At 43.9% G+C, this 14395-nt stretch overlaps 2 protein-coding genes across 2 annotated transcripts; one reads left to right on the top strand and one right to left on the bottom strand.

The window, feature by feature from the left end:
• Positions 1-61: 61 nt before the first annotated feature.
• Positions 62-2043, top strand: Hr83 (nuclear hormone receptor 83). Its single transcript, XM_076828840.1, has 6 exons — positions 62-339; positions 408-548; positions 633-728; positions 986-1243; positions 1334-1651; positions 1738-2043. The coding sequence occupies exons 1-6, from the start codon at positions 336-338 to the stop codon at positions 1974-1976; spliced, it is 1056 nt and encodes a 351-aa protein (XP_076684955.1). The 5' UTR covers positions 62-335; the 3' UTR covers positions 1977-2043.
• Positions 2044-2374: 331 nt separating this feature from the next.
• On the bottom strand, positions 2375-6387 carry Conu (Rho GTPase-activating protein conundrum). Its single transcript, XM_076829248.1, has 10 exons — positions 6084-6387; positions 5776-5997; positions 5457-5698; positions 5257-5387; positions 4978-5180; positions 4734-4896; positions 4324-4667; positions 4065-4231; positions 3793-3970; positions 2375-3582 (listed from the first exon to the last, which is right to left on the bottom strand). Exons 2-10 carry the CDS (start codon positions 5912-5914, stop codon positions 3206-3208), a joined length of 1944 nt encoding a protein of 647 aa, XP_076685363.1. The 5' UTR covers positions 5915-5997; positions 6084-6387; the 3' UTR covers positions 2375-3205.
• Positions 6388-14395: the final 8008 nt, after the last annotated feature.

Here is a 14395-nt window from a genome sequence, read left to right as displayed (position 1 = left end):
CGATTCCTCGCACACGACCTAACGATCGCCCGCGGCTCGTCAGTGCTCGGCAAATATTATCCTTTCGCTGTGTGACGAGCCAAGTGACAACTTAGTCGCGTCAAACCCAACCCCTGCTCGACCAGCGCGATCTCCTTTTCGCCAGGGTTGACCATGCGGTGGTCGGCTTGGTCGTCGATAAACTAAACTACCCTCGCGACCGCGTGTCAAACACCGGCTCTCCTTGGTCTCCACGATAGGTTGGCGACCAGTCGATCCTCAGCCTCGGCCCTGTCCGGCCGCGCATCGTTCGCTACTACTTCTCGGCCGAAGCTGCGACCTCCGAACCCGAACGAATGGGTAAGTCGTTGGCGTCCGACGTCCAGTCTCTCGTTCATTTCCCGCGAACGTGTTTTCTATCGAAACAGGAAGAACGCTGCCCAGCCCGGTGGCCTGCAAGGTTTGCGGCGACCGTTCCTACGGGAAACACTACGGAGTCTACTGCTGCGACGGTTGCTCGTGCTTTTTCAAGCGATCCGTGCGCCGCGGAGCTCTCTTCACCTGCATAGGTTCGAACTCCCTTCTCTGTACCTCCACGAATCGAGGCCAATGGATTTTGGCAAAACTCTGTTCCTGGCCAAATTTCGTTCTAGCCGGCACGGGAACATGCTCCGTGGACAAAGCGAGACGCAATTGGTGTCCGCACTGCCGTCTCAACAAGTGCTTCACCGTCGGCATGAACACATCAGGTAGGTATCTACGTTTCAAGCTTCGCGACAGATCAAATCAGATGGAAGGGGAATGACCGTAGATAACTACTTAGTTACATACTAGGCCACTCGCCAAACGTCCAGCTGTGATCGCGTTGCCGCTGATCTGCGATACCTACGCGTTCCGCGCCTCAGAAGTAACGTGCGAGACGAGATGCAAACTAACTCGACCGGCCGATTATTTTAACTCGTAGCGCACGGTCCTCGAAGAATATCCACTTTTCCACTTTTCGTAGCTGTTCAAGAAGAGCGAGGACCGCGAGTTCGAAGCAAGATCGCCGTCGCGTGGAACCTGGCCGATCGACTTACGCCAACTTCTTCTTCTTCTTCTTCCTTTCCGTCCCGACCCCCGGTCATCCTTCCCCGCGAACCGGAGATCGCGGCATCGATCTTCTCGGTAGAGTCGCCAATGTACCGCGCGAGAAGCGATCCCGCTGGACTCATCTTCACCCCGATATACCAGCATCCCCGAGCAACGAGGATCGCTACAACGGGTAACGAAACCTCGGGACCGTTGAATCGCGGCCGTTCCAAAGGCAGGGCAAGGGCGATGGAGGACCACGACTAAACGCCACTGTTTCCAGGACCTACGATCCGATACGAAATCGCGGCTCAGATATTTCTCGCGACCGTGCGCGCCGCACGGCAGCATCCAGAGTTCTCGATGCTCGCGCTGGACGAGCAGAACAGGATGCTTCGGAGAGGATGGACAGCGGCGTTTATCTTGCGAGCCGCCATCTGGCCGATCGACCTGTCGAATTTTCGAAAGACCGACCGGACGAGCAACTTGGCCGTGATCTCCGCGGACGACGCCTTGACAGCGGCGCGCTCCTCCATCTCAGACTTGCGCCTTGATCGCATCGAGATCTCGATTCTAGAGACCCTGGCTCTCTGTCGACCCGGTAAACCTTTTACGAATCACGCGAATTCCAAAGGCGATCGAGAACTCTCTTTCTCTTTTTCTCCTTCTTTTCTCCTGGGAATCTAGAGATCGCCTCATCCAAGAACGCCTTCCGTGTGATGTCGCGGGCAACGGATACCGCGGTGGAAACTCTCGTTCGACATTTAGACGGTCGCGGTCGGGCCGAGCGATCCGCCAGACTCGTTAAGATCATGCTCGTCCTCCCGATTTTGACCGCCTGCTGTCCCCGAGAATTGACCGGCGATCTCTTCGCGCCTATCATAGGAGACGTAGATCTCGAGAGAGTGATCGCGTCTGTGCGATGACTCCAGACAACTTGGCGATAAACTCTTGGAGGAATCTAGTCAAGGACCACGGTAAGATAGCCATCTTTCGCAACATTCTATTGGTCGAGAAACGATTTTGCGTCTCATCGTGTAATAGTATGCGCGGTATCAAACACGTGCTCACAATTGCACACGTAAGTACTAGAAAACTAACCTACCGCTTCCCCTTGCTGCGATGCAACTTCCAAAAGCTTCTTCTTCTACATGGACTCACACACTCACTGAAACTCTCCCCGTCCCTCTGCCTCACGCACGGATGCACACACACGCGCAGATGCACACACACGCACACCCTGCTCGCACGCTCTTTGTCCAACTTATGGATAAAGAAAAGCCCCCCCCCCCAAAAAAAAAGGAATTAAGAAAACAGGATCGTCTTTTATTTTCTTTGGCACTTTATTTCCCGCAAGTGTATGAACATTACGAAATACAGTATGTACAATTACTTAGAATAATATGGCGAATCAGAGAAGACGACAAGAACGTGAATGGAAACATGGAGTTGGCATTTCGATCGCTCGTTCTTCTCGTTAACTCCGGGTAACGTTGGACACGGTTACAATGGAATACCAATGCGCAACCAGATAAAAAAATGTTTAAAAAAACAAACGAAGGAAAGAAAGAGAAATGTTAAAGATAAACGACGGGTATGTACATCTACGGGATATTTGCGGAGACTCCACGCTGAATTATGCAAAATATTAGTAATAAATTAGAATACTTATTATATCTTATATACCAGATAGAAGTGTAATGTTTGAAATGCCACTTGCCTGGACTCCTGTGTTACGTGAGAATCGGCGAATAAAGAGTATGGTTTCTGCGCGATTTCATCGGTTAGGCCTGAAGTGGCGGTTCTTGTATTCGACGCGACGCGGGCCGACTAAACGGCACGAACGAGGTTAGGACGGTTGAACGGGATTAATGGCTTTCATTGCACGTGCACGCGTTTCCACCGAACACATACCGTTGAAAATTGGAGCGAACGGACTATTTAATACCGACCGCGAAGAAGTATGTTCGAACATGTTCGGAAAATGTTTGAAATAGGCAAGCGCATTGCGAAACGGTCAGACATACGAGCTACTTACAAGTTTATTAAACGTATTGCACCTAGAGACTGGGTAAAATCGATATAAAACTAATCGCAACAAAGGCACACGACTCTTGCCAACTTCATTGCTTACGAGACGTCTTATCGTTACTCGTTAGTAATACTTTTTCTTGTACTTTCGATACCTTTCTTCCTCGGATTGTCTGTGAAGCTGATTTATAAGGTCGTTCGGTACGTACCACAGTGTATCGGCGTTGCTGAGAAGAGCTTCCGTCACCTGACAGCATATGGCAGCCATGTTAACCTGAGCGGTCAAGTCGGTACGATCTCGAGGGTGAACGTATCGCGGTGGGAACAAAGACGGTGCCACGATCATCGCCACGTTATGGATCGACATTTTATTCGACGCCTGATTCGTCACGATCAATTTCAAGAACGTTACTAACGCTTTCAGGGTACACCGATGTTCTATCGGTAATAGTAGCACCAGCAAATTCAAAGAGTACGATAACTCTTGCCGACTCTTCACCCCTGAACGCACGGAACAAACAAATGTGTACATATATTAATAAACAAAAAAAAAAAGAAATAAAAAGAAACACCGAACTGACAATAGAACTCAGTCAGAGGAGAGAAAGATCTGGGACGCGTACGCCAGTATGCTTAGCCAAGCGAGGCTCTTCCATTCCTTTCTACGTACATACATGTATTCATTTGATAGAAAATTGATCGTCCACTTACCGTGACTTTGATAGAAAGCGTCGATTAGCTCGACGGTGAGCAGCGGTTGCGGCAGATCTCTTAGCAACTTTTTCAAAACTGCCGACAAGTCGTGACACGACATGCGTTTCAACAACTTGTCCATCTCTTTGGGTTTATAATAGAAATCCGTTTCCAGTTGCATGCATATCGACTCGACCTGAACACGATCACGATTCACGATTATAGTTCACGCAAAAGAAAGAAAAGCTGAGGGGGCTTAATCTGTACGATTAACATCTGGTTATATGTACTTTTTGCTTATGTCCGCCGACGCGAAGGATTCCCTCCTCTTTTACGCCCCGTTTCGTCAATTCGTTAACAAGTTTTTGGAACACTAACGGAATATTGTTTTCCTCGGATGTCAATTGGCTATCGCGAAGCAACAGAGTGGATAACGACACGCCGAATAAGTTTCCAGCTACGGACATAGTAATAACGTTAAACAGTTAGAGGTATCCATGGTAAGAATAAAGAACCATCTGTCGGTGATGTCCGACCATCGATGCGAACCTTTCGTCCGGCGTTTGTTCGGTTTGCGTTTCTTCAATGGCACGTTATACCTGTCGAATACTGCAGTCAATTCGAGCCACAAAAGTGGCTGTAACCTGGTAAGGTCTCGTTGCGATAACATTTCCACTCCTAGCCGATTCTGTATGTCGTCGGATACGAGTGTATCGGCGTTCCATGACTGCTGCTTTACTTCGTTCGCTCTGCACATGTCTTCAAAGCTCAAGTGACCGTGAGACGAGGTTCGATTCAAAGGATGCGTTATCAAGCTTTCATCCGCTGGTCTCGTTAGTCCATACAGGCTACTGTGACTTCGAGTCACCGTGGCATGACTGCCCGAATTTCTCCTACGAATTCGTCCGATCAGAATCATCGCGTGCAGATTGGAAAACTCTTTTAACATTTATCATTACCTTAATGTCGAATCCTTGGAAATGTTTAACTTTTCGATAGATTCGTTGTCCAAACCCGTCGTATTGGCTACTTCGCTAGGATCGCTTCCACTGCGTCTTTGTATGGTGGGTCCGGAAACGTGTATGGTTCCTAATCTGTGGTATCCCGTCAGTTGAATACCTTCTGTAATTTAACGTAACATCGTTACGTCTAGCGTACGATCGTGCTGATATGGCAGAGCTTAGTAGAGCTTCCTATATAGACCTGAATCGTTTGCGACGTCTCCTCGTAACCAATTACCAGCGCGTCTAAAGATTTCTTGAACAGGCAATGAAGTTTGCGGTAGACCTTGCGTCGTTTGCGCCGTTTGCACCGTCGTCGATGGGGCGCTCGGAGTCCTGCGTACAGTTTCTTTGCTTTCGCCTGACGATCGTTGAAACACCGAAACAAAGTTCGGAACGTTGGCACTTGGGAAAAACAACGACGATTAACCAGTATCGACTAAGCGACCCTCGTTGTAGCGATACAGTACAAGAAGCTTACTTCGCGTGATGCTCGGCGATAGCGGTAACTGCTGGCGGTGACGGAGGCGACGCATTCTCCGGCGTCGTACCTGCTACAGAATCTAAAGAATCGGGCGTAGCGCTACGTGATCTCGTTCCAGTGCTTGATGCCTGAAATTTCAATGGCAAGTAACCAACTACTTTTCATTTAATCTTACAACGCTCAACTCCGATCTATACCTCTACGTCTTTAAATACGTCTCTGATGTCTGGCTTGCGAACGCGTTGACGTTGATTAAAACGCTGTTTCACTGTGTGATTTAGTGATTTCACGCGACGTTTCACTGCCTCCGCTTGCGCTCTAGATAGCGGACGTAGGGCTGCCCCCAATTCGTCCGGCTGTACTTCCCTTCCAGCTTTCCATGCTTCTGTTAGCTGCCCTAAACCAGCTGTACGTAACCATTCGGCTTCTTCTTCTCCATCTGCGAATAACCATATTGCCCCTGCTAGCAACTTATCTCTTGTTCTTTCAAAGTTAGCGTCCATTTGAGAATATTACCATCGTAGTTACGTGGACACTCCTCTTCTAAGTAATCGTCCAACAGCTTAGTCTCTTCCATCATTTTTTCATACTCCTCCCAATAATCTAAAAGATGATTGTCACCTCCCACGTACACGCTTCCTTGTGGTCTCTCCATTGTTTCAAAATTTCTTTCTAGTAAACAGCCAGGCAATATCTATTTTTGTTTCTTTATAATTTTAAAGTGGCTCTCGCTGTTGTCTGAAAGAAGAAATGGTACCCATACGGTTATGATCAATCTACCACAGTTTAGGAAGCCAAGAAATCATCATTACCCATACACTTACGTGGTCAAGCAGATTAAAAGAGATTATCTGGATGAAAGACCACACGAATGTGACGTTTGACAATGTTGATGGAGAAAAGAAATATTGTAATACAGGGTACAATAACCTCTTAAGGGATTAATAATGTGTTTTCATAAGTGGGTCGCAAATCGAATTAACAAACATGTTGCCTTGAGGAAACTTGAATAGCGCCGTTGTCGACAACTTTAAACGATGAATGGCGACATATACTTATGTGTGGCTATATACTATGCATGTAAATAAGTATGTACACATATATAACCTCTTCGTGCTAAACCGTTTATCACGGCAGCAAAACTAGTGATTCGTAAATGAAGTACATACGTACGTTTAAGAATGGTTGTTCCGTCAGTGACATACCAACGCCTGCACAATCAGCACAATCATCGTATTCCCAAAAGAAATTCTAAATTGGCGACGGACGACAATCAACGTTGCACGAAACTTAAACGTATTGTCTGCACGTAAAGAGGAAAGGCAGCTTCTCGATGTCCAATGGCGTGATACGATTTTTTCCCGAGGTAGACGGGTTACGCGCGAACAATATTTCGAGGCTATCTACTATTTCCGAGAACTAATATATTCCGTGCGCGCCTTCGAATCGCACCCATCAGGCGCGAGACGGTCGATTCGTCGACCTAAATTCGACATAACAAAGTTCGACAGACAAGTTCGCGGCTATACATAACTCCCGCTTCTTTTGATTTCACTTACATGCGTTACTACATAAGTTACGTTACGTTATTTAAAACAAAAAGGGTGCGAATGCGTTCCCGCGACACAACAACCTGTTGCTGCTCACTGCTGACGCATGTGATGACTATCGCCTGTGATCACCTCAGATCACCTGTGCCTCCACAGTGTACAGTGCACAAGGATAAGAATGGGTTATAGGATGCACGATATTCGCAGTTTTTCAACCCACACCTGTCCGTCCCGTTCTTTCTTTCGGCTGGCATAATGCATGCCATCTATTTTGTTTAACATTTCCCACCCCTCAAGCTTTTCTGTCACCTAGTTTTAATCGATCGATGCAATTACAAACCAGATAATTTATCGACCGAATGGTAAATACATATTTATATAATCATCGACAAAGTATAGGATGGACCTATCACGCAATGCAACTTTGTGTCGCACGCTCGGGGGACTCGCGAGCAACCTTACCATTTTCGTGTCGCACCCAACGTTATCGATTCAGTCTAAAATAAGATTACAATGCTACGAGTGGTAGGAATTAAAATTAAATCTTATCGAAAACATTTAAATCTAAAACGGTTATTTTCTCAATCAACATGTTGTATAATAATTATTCCCTTTACTAATAGATTTTCGTATGTGAAAAAATGTTGTAACATTTGTCCCATTTTCTATAATAGACAAGTCAGGTTATTAAAAATATTTTGCTTCTTACAGGTTTTAACTTTGGAATATTTCGACCTGAACAGGCACGTAAAGATGTGGGCCAAATGATGAAAACCTCAATAATAAACACAAGAAAATAGTGATTTTTATATAACTTGCACTTTATTGTAACACTGTAAAGGTCTTTTATGCGAATAAATTGAGAGAAACTTGAAACAAACTCTGTTATTATTCAGAAATACCATTTTACATATTCCTATCCAAACTCCTCTGCCTCTTCCGAATTCCATTGCACGATTCTTGCACCTGCAACAAAGTTGCAAACAGAAACAAAACTTGGGCTTCGTAACAGGACTTCGAAGGAAGTGGCGCAAAGTAATTTCTCTGGAAAGCGAATCAAAGACGCAGAACTATTTGAAGCAGAAGTTTCGCTGAAATTCAGAATACCTCTTTTCGCTTCATGTTCTCCTGATACCTGGGCCAAAATCTGGCAAAAATTTTCAGAATGCACAAAATTGGGCTTTGTAACAGGAGAACATGATGTCGAAGGAGGTGGCACTAAGTAATGTCTCCGGAGAGAGAATCGAGGATGCCTTCGAAGCTGAAATTCAGAATACCTCTTTTCGCTTCATGTTCTCCTGATACCTGGGCCAAAATCTGGCAAAAATTTTCAGAATGCACAAAATTGGGCTTTGTAACAGGAGAACATGATGTCGAAGGAGGTGGCACTAAGTAATGTCTTCGGAGAGAGAATCGAGGATGCCTTCGAAGCTGAAATTCAGAATACCTCTTTTCGCTTCATGTTCTCCTGATACCTGAGCCAAAATCTGGCAAAAATTTTCAGAATGCACAAAATTGGGCTTTGTAACAGGAGAACATGATGTCGAAGGAGGTGGCACTAAGTAATGTCTCCGGAGAGAGAATCGAGGATGCCTTCGCAGCTGAAATTCAGAATACCTCCTTTCGCTTCATGTTCTCCTGATACCTGGGCCAAAATCTGGCAAAAATTTTCAGAATGCACAAAATTGGGCTTTGTAACAGGAGAACATGATGTCGAAGGAGGTGGCACTAAGTAATGTCTTCGGAGAGAGAATCGAGGATGCCTTCGAAGCTGAAATTCAGAATACCTCTTTTCGCTTCATGTTCTCCTGATACCTGGGCCAAAATCTGGCAAAAATTTTCAGAATGCACAAAATTGGGCTTTGTAACAGGAGAACATGATGTCGAAGGAGGTGGCACTAAGTAATGTCTCCGGAGAGAGAATCGAGGATGCCTTCGCAGCTGAAATTCAGAATACCTCCTTTCGCTTCATGTTCTCCTGATACCTGGGCCAAAATCTGGCAAAAATTTTCAGAATGCACAAAACTGGGCTTTGTAACAGGAGAACATGCTGTCGAAAGAGATGGCACTAAGTAATGTCTTCGGAGAGAGAATCGAGGATGCCTTCGCAGCTGAAATTCAGAATACCTCCTTTCGCTTCATGTTCTCCTGATACCTGGGCCAAAATCTGGCAAAAATTTTCAGAATGCACAAAATTGGGCTTTGTAACAGGAGAACATGATGTCGAAGGAGGTGGCACTAAGTAATGTCTTCGGAGAGAGAATCGAGGATGCCTTCGAAGCTGAAATTCAGAATACCTCTTTTCGCTTCATGTTCTCCTGATACCTGGGCCAAAATCTGGCAAAAATTTTCAGAATGCACAAAATTGGGCTTTGTAACAGGAGAACATGATGTCGAAGGAGGTGGCACTAAGTAATGTCTCCGGAGAGAGAATCGAGGATGCCTTCGCAGCTGAAATTCAGAATACCTCTTTTCGCTTCATGTTCTCCTGATACCTGGGCCAAAATCTGGCAAAACTTTTCAGAATGCACAAAATTGGGCTTTGTAACAGGAGAACATGATGTCGAAAGAGGTGGCACTAAGTAATGTCTTCGGAGAGAGAATCGAGGATGCCTTCGAAGCTGAAATTCAGAATACCTCTTTTCGCTTCATGTTCTCCTGATACCTGGGCCAAAATCTGGCAAAAATTTTCAGAATGCACAAAATTGGGCTTTGTAACAGGAGAACATGATGTCGAAAGAGGTGGCACTAAGTAAAGTCTTCGGAGAGAGAATCGAAGATGCCTTCGAAGCTGAAATTCAGAATACCTCTTTTCGCTTCATGTTCTCCTGATACCTGGGCCAAAATCTGGCAAAACTTTTCAGAATGCACAAAATTGGGCTTTGTAACAGGAGAACATGATGTCGAAAGAGGTGGTACTAAGTAATGTCTCCGGAGAGAGAATCGAGGATGCCTTCGCAGCTGAAATTCAGAATACCTCCTTTCGCTTCATGTTCTCCTGATACCTGGGCCAAAATCTGGCAAAAATTTTCAGAATGCACAAAATTGGGCTTTGTAACAGGAGAACATGATGTCGAAGGAGGTGGCACTAAGTAATGTCTTCGGAGAGAGAATCGAGGATGCCTTCGAAGCTGAAATTCAGAATACCTCTTTTCGCTTCATGTTCTCCTGATACCTGGGCCAAAATCTGGCAAAAATTTTCAGAATGCACAAAATTGGGCTTTGTAACAGGAGAACATGATGTCGAAGGAGGTGGCACTAAGTAATGTCTTCGGAGAGAGAATCGAGGATGCCTTCGAAGCTGAAATTCAGAATACCTCTTTTCGCTTCATGTTCTCCTGATACCTGGGCCAAAATCTGGCAAAAATTTTCAGAATGCACAAAATTGGGCTTTGTAACAGGAGAACATGATGTCGAAGGAGGTGGCACTAAGTAATGTCTCCGGAGAGAGAATCGAGGATGCCTTCGCAGCTGAAATTCAGAATACCTCTTTTCGCTTCATGTTCTCCTGATACCTGGGCCAAAATCTGGCAAAAATTTTCAGAATGCACAAAATTGGGCTTTGTAACAGGAGAACATGATGTCGAAGGAGGTGGCACTAAGTAATGTCTCCGGAGAGAGAATCGAGGATGCCTTCGCAGCTGAAATTCAGAATACCTCCTTTCGCTTCATGTTCTCCTGATACCTGGGCCAAAATCTGGCAAAAATTTTCAGAATGCACAAAACTGGGCTTTGTAACAGGAGAACATGCTGTCGAAAGAGATGGCACAAAGTAATGTCTCCGGAGAGAGAATCGAGGATGCCTTCGCAGCTGAAATTCAGAATACCTCCTTTCGCTTCATGTTCTCCTGATACCTGGGCCAAAATCTGGCAAAAATTTTCAGAATGCACAAAATTGGGCTTTGTAACAGGAGAACATGATGTCGAAGGAGGTGGCACTAAGTAATGTCTTCGGAGAGAGAATCGAGGATGCCTTCGAAGCTGAAATTCAGAATACCTCTTTTCGCTTCATGTTCTCCTGATACCTGGGCCAAAATCTGGCAAAAATTTTCAGAATGCACAAAACTGGGCTTTGTAACAGGAGAACATGATGTCGAAGGAGGTGGCACTAAGTAATGTCTCCGGAGAGAGAATCGAGGATGCCTTCGCAGCTGAAATTCAGAATACCTCCTTTCGCTTCATGTTCTCCTGATACCTGGGCCAAAATCTGGCAAAAATTTTCAGAATGCACAAAACTGGGCTTTGTAACAGGAGAACATGCTGTCGAAAGAGATGGCACTAAGTAATGTCTTCGGAGAGAGAATCGAGGATGCCTTCGCAGCTGAAATTCAGAATACCTCCTTTCGCTTCATGTTCTCCTGATACCTGGGCCAAAATCTGGCAAAAATTTTCAGAATGCACAAAATTGGGCTTTGTAACAGGAGAACATGATGTCGAAGGAGGTGGCACTAAGTAATGTCTTCGGAGAGAGAATCGAGGATGCCTTCGAAGCTGAAATTCAGAATACCTCTTTTCGCTTCATGTTCTCCTGATACCTGGGCCAAAATCTGGCAAAAATTTTCAGAATGCACAAAATTGGGCTTTGTAACAGGAGAACATGATGTCGAAGGAGGTGGCACTAAGTAATGTCTCCGGAGAGAGAATCGAGGATGCCTTCGCAGCTGAAATTCAGAATACCTCCTTTCGCTTCATGTTCTCCTGATACCTGGGCCAAAATCTGGCAAAAATTTTCAGAATGCACAAAACTGGGCTTTGTAACAGGAGAACATGCTGTCGAAAGAGATGGCACAAAGTAATGTCTCCGGAGAGAGAATCGAGGATGCCTTCGCAGCTGAAATTCAGAATACCTCCTTTCGCTTCATGTTCTCCTGATACCTGGGCCAAAATCTGGCAAAAATTTTCAGAATGCACAAAATTGGGCTTTGTAACAGGAGAACATGATGTCGAAGGAGGTGGCACTAAGTAATGTCTCCGGAGAGAGAATCGAGGATGCCTTCGCAGCTGAAATTCAGAATACCTCCTTTCGCTTCATGTTCTCCTGATACCTGGGCCAAAATCTGGCGAAAATTTTCAGATATCTCTAAAATCAGGCTTCGTAACAGGATAACATGACGTGGAAAGAGGTAGCGCAAAATAATGTCTCTGAAGAGAAGTAGAAGCCTTGAACGAAAGTCGATAGAGTTTGAGAGTATTGAATGGCATATTTAAAGTAGTGCTTTAATGCGAAGATTTTTAAAACCACTCTGCGTGGAAGGATCTTTTTAGGTGTTCTTTTTAGCATATCTTTTATATGTGATTTGGAATAGGAAGGAGTAAGTAGTGCTCGTTAAATAAAAAAACTCTTTTACCACTTAACTGCAATTTATTCAAATAAGTGAAATGCAATACAATGAAATGTTACAAGTGTAACTGGGTTAGGTCTGGGTTAGGGGAGGGTTAGGGGTATCCGTTAGGGATTTCTCCACGTAAAAAAAAAAAAAAGGTCTGGGTTAGGTCTGGGTTCGGCTGAAGCAGTATCTTGTGCAAATTTCATATCAATGAACCCAGTCGAAAATGCAGCCGGTTTAACGTCTTCTATGTAAAAATTCCTTACCTGTAAAGCAGAAATATACACGATTAATAATCGCTCTAGTTACAGTATGTGAGATTAGTTACATCGCATTGGCACACTCTAAACTCTAAACATATCACACATATACAAGCATGCACACACGCACAGCATTTCAACAGATTTCAGAGCAGGTAGTTGCTGAATTGGCCGCTTCTCGTGTCGCACCCAACGTTACCGACTGATTACAGTGCTACGAGTGGTAGGAATTAATATTAAATCTTACCGGAAACATAAAATCTAAAACGACTAATTTCAACCAACATGTTGCACAATAAAATTATTCCCTTTACTAATATATTTTCATACGTGACAAAATGTTGTAACGTTTCTCCCATTTTCAATAATAGACAAGTCAAGTTACTAAAAATATTTTTCTTCTTACAGGTTTTAACTTCGGAATATTTCGACGGAATGATGGAAACCTTGATAGTAATCACAAGAAAATAGTGACTTTATATACCTTATACTTTATTGTAACAATGTAAAGGCCTTTTATGCAAATATATAGAAAGAAACTTGAAACAAACTGTATTATTATTCAGAAATACCTTTTACATATTCCTATCCAAATTTCAAATATCTATGGTATTTCCTTAAGAATACCATAGATTTCCTTTGTTAATAAGTCGATATTGAAGAAAATTTTGCAACTAGTGCCCATGGAATACTATTCAGAAATTACAAGCTTCGAGACTTTCAAAAGCACCACATTAACCGAGAACTGTTTAAAGGCCCATGAAAGGCGTAGCTCTTGTTTGCTACTTTAAGGCGATGCCTTCGAAGCTGAAATTCAGAATACCTCTTTTCGCTTCATGTTCTCCTGATACCTGGGCCAAAATCTGGCAAAAATTTTCAGAATGCACAAAATTGGGCTTTGTAACAGGAGAACATGATGTCGAAAGAGGTGGCACTAAGTAAAGTCTTCGCAGAGAGAATCGAAGATGCCTTCGAAGCTGAAATTCAGAATACCTCTTTTCGCTTCATGTTCTCCTGATACCTGGGCCAAAATCTGGCAAAAATTTTCAGAATGCACAAAATTGGGCTTTGTAACAGGAGAACATGATGTCGAAAGAGGTGGCACTAAGTAACGTCTTCGGAGAGAGAATCGAAGATGCCTTCGAAGCTGAAATTCAGAATACCTCTTTTCGCTTCATGTTCTCCTGATACCTGGGCCAAAATCTGGCATAAATTTTAGAACGCACAAAATTTGGGCTTCGTAACAGGATAACATGACTTCGAAAGAGGTGGCGCAAAGTAATGTCTCTGGAAAGCGAATCAAAGGCGCAGAACTATTTGAAGCAGAAGTTTCGCTGAATTTTAGGATACCTTCTTGCGGCCTCATGTTCTCCTGATACATATTGGCCAAAACCTGGCATACATTTTCAGGACGCACAAAATTTGGGCTTCGTAACAGGATAACATGACTTCGAAGGAGGTGGCGCAAAGTAACCGGGATTTTATTTCTCGAACACCTCGATTTCATTTGCAACAATATTTAAAACAGTGCGTTAATGTAAAGATTTTTAAAAGCAGCTCAGTGTGAAAGGATCATTTTAGGTGCTCTTTTTAGCATGTCTTTTACATATTATTTGGAATAGGAAGGAGTAAGTAATGGAAGGAAGGCTCGTTAAATAATAATACTGTTTTATCACTTAGCTGCATTTTACTGAAATAAGTGAAATGCGATACAATGAACGGGAAAAGATACCCCTGGACTCTTAAACATTTAAATCATTATTTAATAGCTCGCAAAGCCGATTTTATATAATATCCCCCGTTATTGATTAAATAAAAAAATATGTCCAACAAAAGCTGTAGATCCGGACAAGGTGCATCTTTTATGTTGTATTACGTTTTCGCGTGGTGTTTAATTTCGCTCTGTAATTTTGCACTTTTGTAGACCTTCGGTGTACGAAGTATCAGATGTACCTGGGATGCGTTGAGCGTAGAGGGTTAAATAAATGAGAAAAACCAG

Source organism: Andrena cerasifolii, chromosome 16 (assembly GCF_050908995.1).
Source record: "Andrena cerasifolii isolate SP2316 chromosome 16, iyAndCera1_principal, whole genome shotgun sequence".
Taxonomy (NCBI): domain Eukaryota; kingdom Metazoa; phylum Arthropoda; class Insecta; order Hymenoptera; family Andrenidae; genus Andrena; species Andrena cerasifolii.
This window is presented reverse-complemented; position numbering and strand designations above follow the sequence as displayed.

Coding starts and splice junctions, on each gene's coding strand:
- Hr83 (XM_076828840.1), top strand. Junction 1,244..1,333: donor AACGAGGATCGCTACAACGG/GTAACGAAACCT, acceptor CACTGTTTCCAG/GACCTACGATCCGATACGAA. Junction 1,652..1,737: donor CCTGGCTCTCTGTCGACCCG/GTAAACCTTTTA, acceptor CTGGGAATCTAG/AGATCGCCTCATCCAAGAAC.
- Conu (XM_076829248.1), bottom strand. CDS start 5,914: ATGGAGAGACCACAAGGAAGCGTGTACGTGGGAGGTGACAATCATCTT. Junction 5,699..5,775: donor GTGTCCACGTAACTACGATG/GTAATATTCTCA, acceptor GGTTATTCGCAG/ATGGAGAAGAAGAAGCCGAA. Junction 3,583..3,792: donor CGCTTTCTATCAAAGTCACG/GTAAGTGGACGA, acceptor CCGTGCGTTCAG/GGGTGAAGAGTCGGCAAGAG.